Raw genomic sequence first — 14,720 nt, 5'->3', positions numbered from 1 at the left:
CCCCCCCCGCCGGAATGCCAAGGGGTTGGCAAGCGGTTTGCGGGCTCCCAGATGTGCCCCCGCCCCTTCCCCTCCAGCTGTGTACCGCGTTCTCTTCGAAGACGCTGGACCTCCGAGTCCGGGCCGAGCCAGCTCTCCGTGTATCCGCGCCATCTGTAGACGATCGGCTTATCTTCTTGCGGATCGGCAAACCCATCCGGCCTAGCGGGATCTGCGGCTTCAGCTCGTCCAGTTCCAGGGCGTCGTCCGCTTCCTCGCCCATGGTTTTGGGGACTTCATCATCGTCCTCCTCCAACATCTTGTCGCCGAAATGTTTTCCCCTAGTCGGCCGTTACCGATTTGAATCGCGCCCGCGTGCCGGCCGTTACCGATTTGAATCGCGCCCGCGTGCCGGCCGTTACCGATTTGAATCGCGCCCGCGTGCCGACTGTTCAGAACGGGCGGGAAGGGGGGAGTCAGGTGACCTCGCCTCAGCTATTTATCGTTTTTTTTTCGCTTTTCTTGTTTTATTCTTGCTTTACTGTGTTAACTTTTGTTTTTACGCGCCATATTTATTGCTTTTGTATTGGTTAAGCGTCAGGAGAATAATGTTTAGCGTCATAAGAAGGGAAGGGTTGATAGTCATGTGCCCTGCTCCGCGCGGCTCCCTTGTCACGTGATAAGGTCGCGCGTTGTCGTCACGTGCGCGGCACTCCACCTCGCGTGCTTGTTTTTTTCTCGCCGCGCGCGGAACCCCCCTTCACCCCCCCCCCACCTCCTGGCTGTCAATCGAAGAGGGACGTTGGGAGAATTCGATTCGGCCTGAATGTTACTTTTTACAGGGTCGTCCAATAAGAAGGCAATGTGTGTTTGTGACGTTAGCGGCTCTCGCAGGAGCAGCGCGCGGGCGGAAGTTGTGTACATTGTGGGTAAGCTTAGAGCTACGGGCGACTGAGCCAAAGCTAAGCGAAATACTGCGAATGCTGGAAATCTGAAATAAAAACAAACCGCTGGAAAATCTCCAGTTCTGGCAGTATTTGTGGAGAGAGAAAATCAGAGTTAACCTTTCGAGTCTAATATGACTTTTTAGGTTATCCGTGCCTAATAAGACAATGGAAGTGGAAAACCAGTTCCCGACACTCCTGTATTGCTGCACCTAAAATGTTGGAAACAGGTCAGGGTGCATCCGCAGAACAGCAAGCCGTTGCAGATATGTGCTCTTCCTCAGCCAGTTTCATACCTGTGAAGGTTTTGCCTATTCTTTCTGCAGGTAGCCCTTGACACTGAAGTGATGTCAATTTCAGATTTCCAACATCTATCCAGTATTTGTTTGCTGTGCCAGACAGGATTTGCTTCTGACTTCCATGTGCCATCTCATCTCACACACATTGGTGTGTAAATAATTTACCTTATCAAATGCAAATAGTTTGAAGTATGTTATAATGCAAACCCTACAAATATCAAGTCTGCAGCTTCTGTTTTAGCTTTGTAAAATGTGGACTCTCTGCTTACAGATTTGTTCTTGTGATTTTTGGTGGGTTTGTGTCAGCGTTGTAAATTGCATGTTAACATTTAGCATTCATTTTTAATGCAGCAGTCACGGTGTGGTTGCAGGTTCTTGCCAGTAGGTGACTCTGTCCTGCATTTTTGAAGTATTTTAATTGTCACCAGTGCTGAGCGAAAGAAAACTTGTATTCCTTACTGCCGGCAACTGTGTCAGCCAAATCTCGGTGGGTAGCATTCTCATTTCTGAGTCAGAAGGTTGTGAGTTCAAGTCCCTCTAGCACTTGAGTACAAAAATTTAGGCTGACTTGAGTGCATTGCTGAAGAAGTGCTGCACTGTCGGAGATGCTGTCGCAGATGAGAGTTCAAATCGAAGCCTTGCTTGCTCTTTTTCAAGTGGACATAAAAGATCCTGAAGGAGAGCAGGGGTTTTATCCCTGGTATACTGGCCAACATTTATCAATAACAACTTAGAGGGCTTTAACATAATCAGACGTCCCAAAGTGCTCCCTAGGAACATTATAAAATAAACTCCATTAAAAAAACAGATTACAGTGCTGTTTGCTGTGTGCAAATTGGCAGCTTTATTTCCCACAGTGGCTCCACTTCAAAAGTTCATCGGATGTAAAGCATTTTGAGATTTCCTGAGATTGTGAAAAGTGCTATGTACCTGCAGGGGTTTCTTTACTGTACCGTGTGTGAGAACTGATTGAGAAATAGTTGGTGCCCCTACAGTAGCCATGAAACAAAATGGAATATCGAGACGTATTAAAGCATCGCCTATAGAATAGAGTCTGTAGATGAAATATCAACCTGCCTGCTGTTAGATCTTTAAAAATAAACAGCTAAAGAGGAACAAAAGTGTTCACCTAAAGGACCCAGAGAGCAAATGCACTGTCTGGTGCAGGTAATAATGCAGACTTAATATGAAAGGTCTTGAGTTCAATTCCTGTTTGGTACTGGTTTAGCTTGTGGCCCTGGGCTGGTAAAGGTAAGGTGCTGTCTGTGATCCCTTTCCAGTAATGAACCATTATACCATCTGCCCCTACTCATGAGTCAAACAGGCTGCAGACAGTACAGGAATGGACCTTTTGGATAAAGTACCGGAGAGTGGAGAGCCTGAACCAGTACCTCCAGGAGTGAAGAGGAAAATAGCTATTGGATGGAAGCCTGCGACCTGCCAGCCTCAGCTTGACACTGCCCATGGATACATTCTTTTTACTTATGGGATGTGGACATAACTGGCAAGGCTGGTATTTACCTGTCCGCCCTTCTGAGAAAATGGTGATGGACCACCTTATTGAACTGTAGGAACAGTGTGATATAACTGAGTAGCTTGCTAGGTGAGTTAAACAGAATCTGCAGCATAGAAGCCAGCCTTTCAGCCCAACTGGTCTATGTTGGCTGGAGCTATTACTCACCATATTTACTACTTCAGCCAGATAGACCATTTGGGCTGAATGGCCTGCTTCTGTGCTGTAAAACACTGAAGCCTAGAGGGGCAAAAAGTGGAGTATTAATCCTTTAAAATAAATAATTAACATACATACAAATGAGGAGCAAGAGTAGGCCATTCGGCTCCTTGCGCCTGCTCCACCATTTGTTAACGTCATGGATGATTTAATTGTGGACTCAACTGTATTTTCCAGTCTGCCCCTATAACCTTTGACTACCTTGTCAATCATGAATCTATCTAATTTGGCCTTAAAAATATTCAATGGCACTGCTTCCATTGCTCTCTGGGGAAAAGAAGTCCACAGACCAACTGCAATAAACACCTACATTCCATTTGCCTTCCTAATCACTTACTGTACATGCATACTAACTTTTTGTGATTAGTATACCAGGACACCCAGATCCCTCTGCACTGCTTAAACTTAAGTGAATCTAATTTTTTTTAGGGTGTCTAAGAATATTCATTTGGCTTTAAATGGCAACATTTGAGCCAATAAGCACCTGCCTTTCCATAGAAGTGCATCACATGGTCTGCAGCCTTGGAGTGGAAAAATTGGATACCCCAGACCTGGAGCGCATTGTGACTGTATCTGGAGAGGTTTGCTGGGAGGCCATTACATTTTACCTGCGCACTTCAGATGCAGGTAGCCACCTTTTTGCTATTCAAATCTGTTGTAAGATTAACTTGTGATGGTGCATTACAGAGAAGTGTGTAAGGTTGTGATAATGCTGTCCAAAATGTCCTTACAGAAGAGCAAGACCTGGACTATGCAGAAAGTGTGAGGCTTCTGGGACCCGTTTGTAAAACTGTCCATTTGTATCTGCTGTCACTCAGCACAAGACAGTTCGATGATCGATATGGACTGTGGTTTAAATGGACTAACAACACAGAGGTATGATTCAGCAAATTAACTTGGTACTATTTTCAGACAAAATAAATTTTCTCGCATGTCCAGTTTTCTTGAGTGCTGGCACCTTCAATTTCCCAGAGCTGCAGTGTGTTTACAGGTAAGTCTTCACCTTTCCAGTCTTGAATCTTGCTATCTGGCTTGTGATGAGGGATTTTTCATGCTTCCCACCCCCACTGTGCCTAGCTGACACTACAGTTTGTTGTCAAATGACTTCATTTTTGTGTAATGGGCTGTGGTAATGATATTGCTGTAATGGTAACCATCATGGGTGTGCTATTATTTGAACAGCAAGATAGAAGTTAACTATAACTAGGGAACAGTTGAAGGAGGAAAAACTAACAGCGAGAGAGCCTTATTTTAGGCCTGGCTTCCACTCCTTGAAAGGTATTTTCTCAAATACATTGAAGAATGTCTTTAATAAAGTATATCATTTATCCAAACTAAAATAGTTATCTTCTGGTGAAATGACTGTCCCCCCAGCTCGAATTTATAGTTTGCGATCTCTATGGGTCTTGATAAGCTTTAAGTGAACAAGTGACACCGCGTACTCGTTTTCTGGGACACACCAACAGTTTGAACATTGGCACACAGGTGGGGGCTCTTAATGCTGCAGGTAATGGTGACAACTAAACGTGTGATCTGGTGGTGAATAAGAGCAGCTGATGTTAATTGGGGATAGGTGAGGAGGGCATGTGAAAAATGTCCCTTTTAAGGGCTGTTAATTTGTAAATTGGTTTATGAGTCATTTTAAAAGAGCAGTTTCCATCTGTGTGGGGGAGTTACATGGAAGGGGAGAGTAGAATGCATTTATGTTATACTGAGTTTTGTGGATAAACCTGTGTTGAAGATAGACTAATGTCAGCTTCTTCCTTTGCCAGATGGATGTTCACCAGGTTAACAGAGACTACCCTAACCCAACCCCTCTGCAGGGAGCCTAAACACCCTGGACCTACACATTATGCCTTTCATTAGGTCCAGGAGCAGTCTTGGGAAGTTCTCCAACATAACCAGTCCTGTACACACCACATAACCACACACGAGCATTGCAGTGGTGAAAAAGGAGCTGGTCTCTTCAAATAATGCAAAAGGATTGCAGTGACAGAGCCTTTAGAGACAGGAAGCACAAGGTGACCGGAGCCAGACTGCAGCTAGGAGTGAGGGGGAAAATAAAGGGGGAGCACAGTTAGAAGAGGAAAAGGTCAACTGACTTGGCTTTTCCACATAGTTTAAATGATAATGCCCTCATCTTTATAACTTGCTCAAAGACAATTTGGGTAACTGGAACTGACAGTGCCTTCTACAGTAATAGGACAATCTGTTTGGATTTGGCTGTGGTGCCTTTGCTGATGTAACCCAATATCTCATTTGCTTTTTGTTCCAGTTTTGCCTTTATTACGATACTCATCTCGAAGTAGGAGGATCTGTCCGATTATTGACAAAAAGAGAGGCCTAACAGTTGATAGAATGAACATAATATTTGCCAGAAGAAAATTGATCTTTTTTGTAAATTTAACTTTGGAGTGGGGCATTTAGCCGTTCGATCCTGTTCCACCATTCAGTTAGATCATGGCTGTTCCTGGACATGTGTTGCACCCTTGCTATTTCATGTATGTACTGCTTCAAAGTGGCACAGAGCGACAATTTAAACAAAAGCCCAAGAAAACTCTGTGTTTCTGCTTGGTTTTAGCTGTTTGTTGAAGTGTTTAAAGCCATCAAGAGTTCACAACATACCGCTATAGCGCTCAGCCTGATGAAGTTAACAGCTTGTCTGGAACGAGCTTTGGGTGATGTAAGTACAATAACAACTCGCAAATGTTTGTTTGGTTGCTTTTCTGTGCTGTTAACTTTGAGCGATGACAGCACTAACTTTCACCAGCCATGTGGGGGAAAAAAAAGGTATGAGAGAGAGAGAGACATTAGGCTGTCAGTCAGACAATATAATCTGATGCACAATGCCGTGCAGCACTGACTGCTTGGGGAAGCAAAAACACAAGAGGGGTAAAAATATGGTTAGTTTTGGGAAATACGCTAAGATATTTTTTCCCAGTTCCATAAGGCAGTGAAGCAAACTCTGAGACCACAATTATCCATGATAGTTGAATCTTGCTGAAAAAAGAGTTATGTCAAAGCTTTTCATCTTGCACTCATCAGGACACTTTGCAAGAATACCAATATAAGGGGAAAACAATTTATACTGTATGTGGAGAGTGCTGATTGGTCGGCAGGTTGACTCTGATTGGTACAGGCGTTGCCGTGGGGAATGCACCAATGATGGTGACTGACAGTTAACTGCCAAGTGTTGTTTGAAGTTTAAACCAGGCAGCTTGACCCTGATTGTTCAAGGCAGGGAGTGCTGCGAAGGTTTACCAGACTGATTTCTGGGATAGCAGGACTGTCGTATGAGGAGAGATTGGGCCGACTAGGCCAGCATTCATGGGAATTTAGAAGAATGAGAGGAGGTCTCATTGAAACACATAAAATTCTGACAGGGCTGGATAGACTGGATGCAGGGATGATATTCCCTCTGGCTGTGGGGGGGGTTCTAGAACAAGCGGTCACAGTCTTAGGATACAGGCTAGACCATTTGGGACTGAGATGAGGAAAAACCTCTTCACTCAGAGGGTGGCGAACCTATGGAATTCTCTACCACAGAAGGCTTTGGAAGCCAAGTCACTGAATATATTTAAGAAGGAAATTGATTTCTGGACTCTAAAGGCATTGAGGGATATGGGGAGAGAGCAGGAGTATGGCGTTGACATAGAGGAACAAGCTTCAAAGGCCAAATGACCTACTCCTTCTAGTTTCTATGTTTTAGTAAAATCTTTTGGTTTGTAACATTACGGTATCATGGTTTGGGACTGTATCTTTAAATATAGGTTAAATTAAAGGAGCCAGGTGATCTCTACTGGGGTTTGTCTGACAGTAAACCTGTGTGGTTTAATTGATCAAAGGGAGAGTCAGATTGTTTTATTGAGATGGAAATTCCAGTAGTTTACATCTGGGGACAATGACAGCTGTTTCTAAGTTCACAATGAGAAGACACTAAGCCTCCTAAGACCCAGAAAGGTGGAGTTGGTATCACATTGTAAACAGCTGTGCTGGAATCTGTCCCTTCCTTCCTTTCTAAGGTGAAAGGCTGTGGTGATCAGAGATGGACTATTACCATTTTTACTTGATACAAAGCTAATGTGTTTCCTGTTGCCTTGGAGAAGGGGGTGGTGGTGGCCATTTTGAGATCAGGTTACAGGCTTCCCTATGAACCCAGACATATCACATACAGCAGGTTTTTGGCAGTTGCAGTTTTGGTCTTGTGTAATCTGTAGGCTACGAGAGAGGGAGAACAAAAAATAGATGTTGGCCAGGCCTGCACTTTAAGCAGAGAAAATGCTGACTCTATTATACACTGCATGGAATTGGGGTGAGAGCTCATGTTCTGTTTGAAAACCTAGTTTGTGAGGTGTTAAAACAAAGCTGGAGGGTTTGCCTAGCTGAAGCTAGAGGGAGAATCCCTTGGGAAAACTGTCACTGTGGAAGATAGTATTGGAAGAAGAACAGAAGTAAAACCCGGGAAGCTGTGAAACACTTTGGATTGGTTCCAGGAGAGATGAATGTCTACTTAAGAAACTGAGTAAATTGGGTTTTTTGTTGGTAAAAGTGGAAAGAGGCAAATTCTGTTAGTTTTATAAACTGGGCATGAGCTCCCACCCATGTGCAGCATGGTGAACAATAGAGTCACATTTTCTGCTTAAGGTGCAGGCCTGGCCAACATCTAATTATTGCTCTTCCCCTCCCAGTTGCCTACAAAAAGGAAACTGTGTTTAATTAATAGTGTTTTGTCTTTAGTCATTGATACAGTAAAAGTTCTTTCAAAATGTGAAATCTTGACATTTCACCCTTTCAGCTAATAACTGGAAGTTCAAATTTCAATTAAACAGTTACCGATCTCTACAGAGATTATACCTGTCCCTCGTACTCAGGGTAGGGGTGGAGAGGCACTTTCTACAAAGCTAGCTATTGTCTTTTTCTCGGGAGACATGATATGTACAGTAAGTCCTTACCTTTAAGTTGCCCTGTTTAACGTAGTTTATTCTTTAAGGCCCTTTCTTCGATTTGCATCACCATTTTCAGTTTTATGTCACCTGTGCTCTGGCCCTGGCACTGTACCCTGGGTTGGCCACCGCCATGTTCTGACGCCCGAGCCATCGCCGCAGTCACCAGAGGCCCAGGCTGCAGGGAGAGAGCGAGGCCCAAGATCTGGGAGCAGGAACACAGGGCAGAGACTGGAAGCTGCCGGCCGCTGACCGGGTGGTAAAGCGTGAGGGCAGTAACCCGTGGGGATGGGGGGGGCAGGGGGTACCCCATCTGCAGCACCCCACCTTTCCCCAGCTCCATCCGCAGCCTGGGGCAGGGGCCCACCCCCTTGCAGAGTGTCAGGAAGGGGTCCAGGCTCTGGAGAGAGAGAGATATAGACAGAATGGGAAAGGAAAGCAAGCAAAAAGTTGAGCTGAGTTTCAGGAGTGCTGTGGGTGAGACACAGAAGCTGTGTTACTCGGGGCTTGTTTGTGTGATTAGTGTTATCAAATTTGAATGTATATATTTCTGTTATAGTCAGTGATTTATTTTGCAAGTTATTTCAGTTAGGATTTCACAGTGCTGCACATGTATGGTACAGCATATCAACTTGTCCTTTGGTTTTCCTGGGCAGGAAATGTCCAGAGGAACCCAAATCTGGCTTTAACATTGATTCCTATGGCAACCATGATTCACTTAAGGTCGTTTCACTTAAAGTTGCAATTTTCAGGAACGGAACCGCAATTGTAAATGAGGGTTTACTGTAACTGTTCACACAGAAGACATAGAGCATGAACGTTTAAAAAAAAGAGTTTCTTTCCCTGTTTTCCCCCCATCCACCCCCAAAGAAAAAAACATAAATAGTACAGTAAATGATGAGGAAATGTTCTTTTCATGACTGGGGTGGGGGGTGGGGGGGATGCCTACATATAGATGTCATGTCATCTTGTTCGTAAAACTCTCTAACAGTTTGCTTCCTTCCAACAACAACAACTTGCATACAGCATCTTTGCAGCAGTGGAACATCCCAGGGGCCACTTCATAACATTATCAAACAAAATTTGGTAAGGAGACTTTAAAACAGAAGTCTGAAAGCTTGGTCAAAAGGTTAGGTTTTGAAGAACGTCTTAAAGGAACAGAGCGAGGCTGAAAGGTTTAGGGAGAAAATTCCAGAGTTTAGGACCTAGGCAGTTGAAGGCACGGCTAACAATGATGGAACGATTAAAATCGGGTGTTCTGACTCCAGAAACCTCTCCTGCATAAGCGTTAGTTCTAAAAGCCAGCTTTGCTTTCCTTCAATTTATGATGCAGTTTCTGTTATTCTCTAGTACCCAGCATGAGAGTGTGAACATTGTGCAAGGACATGATGTGAGCTCTTGCCATCTTTTGGGCTCCCAAGCCTCGAGGAAGAGGTGTGAGAGTTGAAGAATATAAGAGTCAGAAGTTGACTCAATATTGCTTGGGATTACAGAGTTCTAAGGTGAATAAAGATCAGCAGAGTCATCTGCTGCTTGGGTCAACCTTACTAAAAGAAATTTAACCTCAGGTAAATTCCTGATAAGTGTGCATTCTAATCATGAGCATTGATATCCAGATGATTTTCCTATGTTAGGTTTTCCTCATGATTGGCAAAGAATGTCCTTTTCTCCTGAGAGATCTACTGACTTCACAAGAGCTGGCTACTTTGTTTGGACAGAGCGTGGTAAGGACTTGCTTTTGTTTAGTTTTATATAAGTGGTCAGCTTGTTGGTTAATAGAACGTCTCTCAGTTCTATTTTTTTTTTTAACGGAACACTGCTAATATTTTGTCATGTCTCCTGTATTAAATTTATCTAACCGAATGTGCCCAAGACTCTGGTGCTCTTTGTGAGGTATGTATCAGGTCACATTCTAGTAAATTCCGTTTGTGTCATTCCCCAAATGCAGATGAATGTCCTGCGAGTGTTCTTGGGATCACCACGAAGCTTAAATCTCCGCAACATCTTGTGGCATGGATTCGCAGCTCCTGCAGAAATCCCTCCCATGTAAGCATTTGATTCCAAAAGTCAGTGTCTGTTATTGAAAATTCAAAAGAAATTTCAACAGCTCTTGTTTCTACAGCACCCAAGGATGGAAGACATTTCTCAAGTAAGTGCAAGGCAAACCATAGCCAACTAGAAGGTGTGGTGCTTGAGGAGGGTTAACTGAAAGCTTAGCCAAAGGAATGGGTCTTGAGGAGGATCTTAAACATGGAGGTTTGGGCTGAAGTTCCAAAGAATAGCTCTAAGGGTTTGAAAGAGCAATGATGGGCAAAGGGAGGGACAGATGCATAGAAGGTTAATGTTGGCAGAATGGAATGAGTCAGGAGCGGACAATGGACTGGTGAAATTACAGATATGGATAATATGTAGTGGGGGTGTGACCATGGTGGAAGGTGTAAATGATTACGAGGATTTTAAATGTGATGCATTGGTGAGGGTGGGAGCTAATCTCATCAGCAAGGAACATATCTATAAATCACTGCATTGTAATTCAGTTGAAAAGCTTTTCAGTATTAAGGACCGCAGCGTGTTCCTGATATTTGCATCCAGTTGCAACCGAATAAAACACTGTTAAAGGAAAATAGGGGAAAATTTTCAAGCTGGTTCTTGTGAACCAAACACCCGGAAGTGGTGGAGGAGGGGAAACAGAATCGTTACTTCAGAAGTCAACAAAAACGTGGACTTTCAAATAAAACTTTGAATCCCTTCAATGCTATTTGTTTGCTTCAGCATTGACACCAGTACATTTTTAAACCCCCTGAGCCAAGGACAGCGGTGTAAGCTGTAGCAAACGCCTCTCCTGCAGGCCTTTAAAATGGGCTCTCTGCCTCACCCGATGCAAAGTTCCACGGGAACCACGCCTGGGTCTCCAGAATTAGTGGATTGCAGTGTCAGGAACTGTACCTGTACTGTACAAAAGAGGACAGTCCAGGCTTCCACCATACCTGGAGGTATAGTGTTTCTTCTCACAACACTATACTGTCCAGTGTTCAACTAAAGCCGCTGTTGCCTGGAACTCAAGAGGATGCCTCTCACTCGCTCCAAGATGGCAGCACTTGGTCCAATTGGCACCTTGTGCAAGCCTGCGCTTAACAAACTATTGTGAACTTTGCAACATTCAGCAAGTATAGCATCCCCATCCTGTGTGCAACATTAAAGCGAAAAAATGTTAAATAAAGTGACTTTAAGTGAGGCCTTGGTGTATTGCCCATCCCTAATAGCCCTCCTTCAACTGCTGCAGTCCGTGTTGTGCGGGTGCTCTGACAGTACTGGGTGGCAGGGGGTGGGGTAATTCCAGTATGAATTCCTACATGTGTAGGAATGCAGCAAAACTCCAATATATTACAGCATCAGAACACTGTTGATTCCTAGATCATTGGCTTGGATTTTGCAGTCAGTGGCGAAGGAACAGTGCAGATGAACACTGACAGCCTCATCATTATTCCTAATGCAAACTCCAGACCTCTGGTGCATCACAACACTGATACATTGCTGTACTGCAGCAATTAATATTATATTGTAACAATATATTGATCTACAGCACTAATACTGTGTAACACTATAACATATGCTGCATTATAACACCAGTGCATTACTATTATTGTGCTAAAATTAATTCCTGTAGTATAACAGAAATACTGATGTATAACACTAATATATTAAAATACTAAAATTTAATCAATTAAACTGAATGAACAAGATGGCTCCACATTATACTTTGAGGATAATCTTTTCTTGACACGTTCTGCTGTCTCCCTTTTGCTTTGCACCATCATTCCTTTTGTTAAGCGATCTTTTGCCCTCCACCTGATCTCGCACCTTGCTCTCTGATCTTTCTCCCCTGCCTTCCTTTCATCCTGCCTCTGTACTTGCTTAAAAACTGTTAAATCTCTAACTTCCTCCGGTTCTGATGAAAGGTCATTGACCTGAAACATTAACTTTGTTTCTGTCTCCACAGATGCGGCCTGAACTGCTGTGTGTCCCCAGCATTTTCTGTTTTTGATGTTTGTCTGTCTTCTTTCAAATGCTGATGAAGCCACTCTGTATTCCCAGCATTTTTGGGTTTAATTGGTCCAACTTTTTATGGAAACAGGTTATTCATGTACTTAAAAGAAAACGGTCTGTCTGTGTTTCATTGTAATGTAATTATCTCTAGGTACACCTCCATGCTGCTGTTATTAACAGCTGGATTGGGGCAGATACTGAAAGGTGTCCAGCTTCAGAGAAATCTCACGCTCCTCCATCGACCTTGTTTCAAATTGACACAGCTGGAGGAACTTGCTACCTTCCCTGGTGAGCTGCCTGAAAAAAAAGCTGGAAATTAATTGTAGAACCCTTACTGTCTTAGCTGGGTAAGGGATGGAGCATCTCAGCGACAAAACCCCCGGCTCCCATCCCGCCCGTGTTCCCAGTTAGCCGATCCCTACTGCTGCACTGGGCCTCAGTGCTTCAGTTGAGGGGGTTGGGGGTGGTTAGCTGACCAGGATTGCTGTTTGCTATCCAGTGACTGCACATTGGAAGAATGGCCACTTGGTGGCAGTGCCAAAGGAGATCAGGTAACTGTGGAACACCATGAAGCAGTCAATGCTTTCAGGAAGGGATTATTTTCTAATGTGTTAATGACCATGTGAGTAACTTTTGGTTATTCGTGGAACCTTGCCACTTGGTCCATAGTACCTGTGCCAGCTCCTTAAAAGAGCTACCCAGTTAGTGCCAATTTTCCTACTTTTGCTTTATAACTCATTAAATTATTTCTTTTCAAATATATGTATATATATTATATATATAATTTCCTTTTGTGACCTACTATTGAGTCTGCTTTCACCATCCTTGCAAAGCAATGCATTCCAGACCATAACAACTTGCAGGGCTTTACTTTTTAAAAAAAACTCTATCTGCTCTCTTCTACAGTTTTCCTCGAGGCTTCACTGACAGTCACCAAATTTTATTGTAATATCAGTCCAGTCACAGGAAGAGGAAATACCTTTTTTGTTTAAGATCATGGCATCACATTCGGGTCATAGTAGAGTTAGCTGCCAGCACAAAGAGGGATCTAATGAAAAACAAATTGTATGCTGAGATTATACCAGCCCTGCACATTATAATGTTAGTGTGTTTTTTTTAAAAAAACAGATATTAATGAGGAGGCGATTGCTGTAGCAGAGGATTTTATTGGGAAATCTGATTTTGTAGTAGAAATCATGCTGCCTTACTGGAGAGAGGGACTTGCAGCTTATAAAAATCAGCGGTAAGATAAAAATATTTGGTCTGCTGTGGCACTGCTCGAGTCCAAGGATTGTGTCTCATGAAGTTTTTTTTTAAAAAAGAGTTTTTCATTTATGAGGGAGTGCTGCACTGTTGGAGGTGCCATCTTTCGGATGAGATATTATACCGAGGCTCTGCCTGCCCCTCTTGGGTGGATGTGAAATACCTCATGGCACTATTTCACAGCAGAGCAGGGCAGTTATCCCGGGTGTCTTAGCAAATATTTATTCTTTAGCCGACAGATTATCTGTTCATTATCAGAATGCTGTTTGTGGGACTACACTTCTAATGTAGTTCATTGGTAGTTCATTTTGGGATCTCCTGAGGTTGTGAGACACAATGTAAATATAAGGTCTTACGCTCTTGTAAAGTTGGAATTGTTTGCTTAGTTCACACCATTCACAGAGATAAACAGAAGTCAAAAGTTGCATTTGCTTGGCTCCTACTTAGTGTTGTAAACAAGACATTGGTGGGGTTTCTGATTTTAGGTTGGAACAATTAAAGTCCAGAGGGTTATCAGTCTTGGAAATTCACTACCCCAGAGGGCTATCGATGCTCAGTTGATGAGTGTATTCCAGACTGAGATTGATGGATTTTTAAATTCAAGAGGAATCAAGGGATATGTAGGTCAGGTAGGATAGTGGAGTTGTTTGTAGAAGTTTAGCCATGGTTTTATTGAAGGACAGCAGGTGGTTTGGGCTGCATGGCCTGCTTCTGTTTCTTATGTTCTTAGGAAACTGGGTAAGAAACATATGCAGTGTCTTGTTTGGCAACAGCAATATATAAAAAGTAACCAACACTTACAAAGTCTGAATGGTTATAAAACAGGCAGAAGTTAGTGGCTGAATTTATGCCCTGTATTCTTGCAAGGGCTGAGTTTTAACCCATTGACAAACATTAGCAATAAACTCAAACTTAGTCAATAAGCGGGGAAAGGGTTGATAGACCACCAAGAGCTCCTCGCTTGTCCAGCAGTGGGATTTTAAGTTTAGTAACTTCTCCCTGCTGCATCACAATAGTGAACTCCTGAACAAAAGGTTCATCTTCGCATCCTAGAAAGAGGGGAGACTGGATTGCTGTACAGAGAGCCTGTGTGGACTTGATGGGCCTAATGGCCTCCTGTGTTGTTACAACTCTAATTCCTCCTCTGAGTTTTGAACAGTTTTCACTCCTGATATTGTTTTTTTAAAAGTACAATTGAAAACACCATAAAAATCTAGATTTGGACCTGGTTAAAATTAGCTCATAATAGGCAACAGAAATTGTACCTTTGATACCTTTGGTATCAGTCATCTGATCTCATTAACACTCGACCTCACCTTAGTGTTGGAATGTTACACTGCTGAAACTTTGTTCAGCGCATGGTGATGTGAATCTTGTATCTGCAGGTATGCGGACTGTACAATACTGCTACTACCTCAGTTGGAGATGGGACTCCGCAAATTTTTTACAACAGTTAACAACTGCCCCAACAGACTGCTGACTGCAGAGGTAAGCACATTCAAACATTAGGGGC

At 43.2% G+C, this 14,720-nt stretch overlaps 1 protein-coding gene across 4 annotated transcripts in view; it reads left to right on the top strand.

Moving 5' to 3' along the window:
• The first annotated feature begins 702 nt into the window (after positions 1 to 702).
• LOC121273513 (endoplasmic reticulum membrane-associated RNA degradation protein-like) overlaps positions 703 to 14,720 on the top strand; it is a 39,789-nt gene continuing 25,771 nt past the window's right edge. For 3 of the 4 annotated variants that reach the window (XM_041180700.1, XM_041180681.1, XM_041180705.1), the window contains exons 1-9: positions 703 to 908; positions 3,384 to 3,581; positions 3,688 to 3,830; positions 5,536 to 5,637; positions 9,532 to 9,621; positions 9,846 to 9,943; positions 12,096 to 12,232; positions 13,073 to 13,187; positions 14,593 to 14,695. In XM_041180700.1, coding sequence (XP_041036634.1) covers positions 3,413 to 3,581; positions 3,688 to 3,830; positions 5,536 to 5,637; positions 9,532 to 9,621; positions 9,846 to 9,943; positions 12,096 to 12,232; positions 13,073 to 13,187; positions 14,593 to 14,695 — 957 coding nt within the window. In that variant the 5' untranslated portion in view covers positions 703 to 908; positions 3,384 to 3,412. The other variant, XM_041180690.1, reaches the window with a different exon arrangement.

Source organism: Carcharodon carcharias, chromosome 2 (genome assembly GCF_017639515.1).
Source record: "Carcharodon carcharias isolate sCarCar2 chromosome 2, sCarCar2.pri, whole genome shotgun sequence".
Classification (NCBI taxonomy): domain Eukaryota; kingdom Metazoa; phylum Chordata; class Chondrichthyes; order Lamniformes; family Lamnidae; genus Carcharodon; species Carcharodon carcharias.
This window is presented reverse-complemented; position numbering and strand designations above follow the sequence as displayed.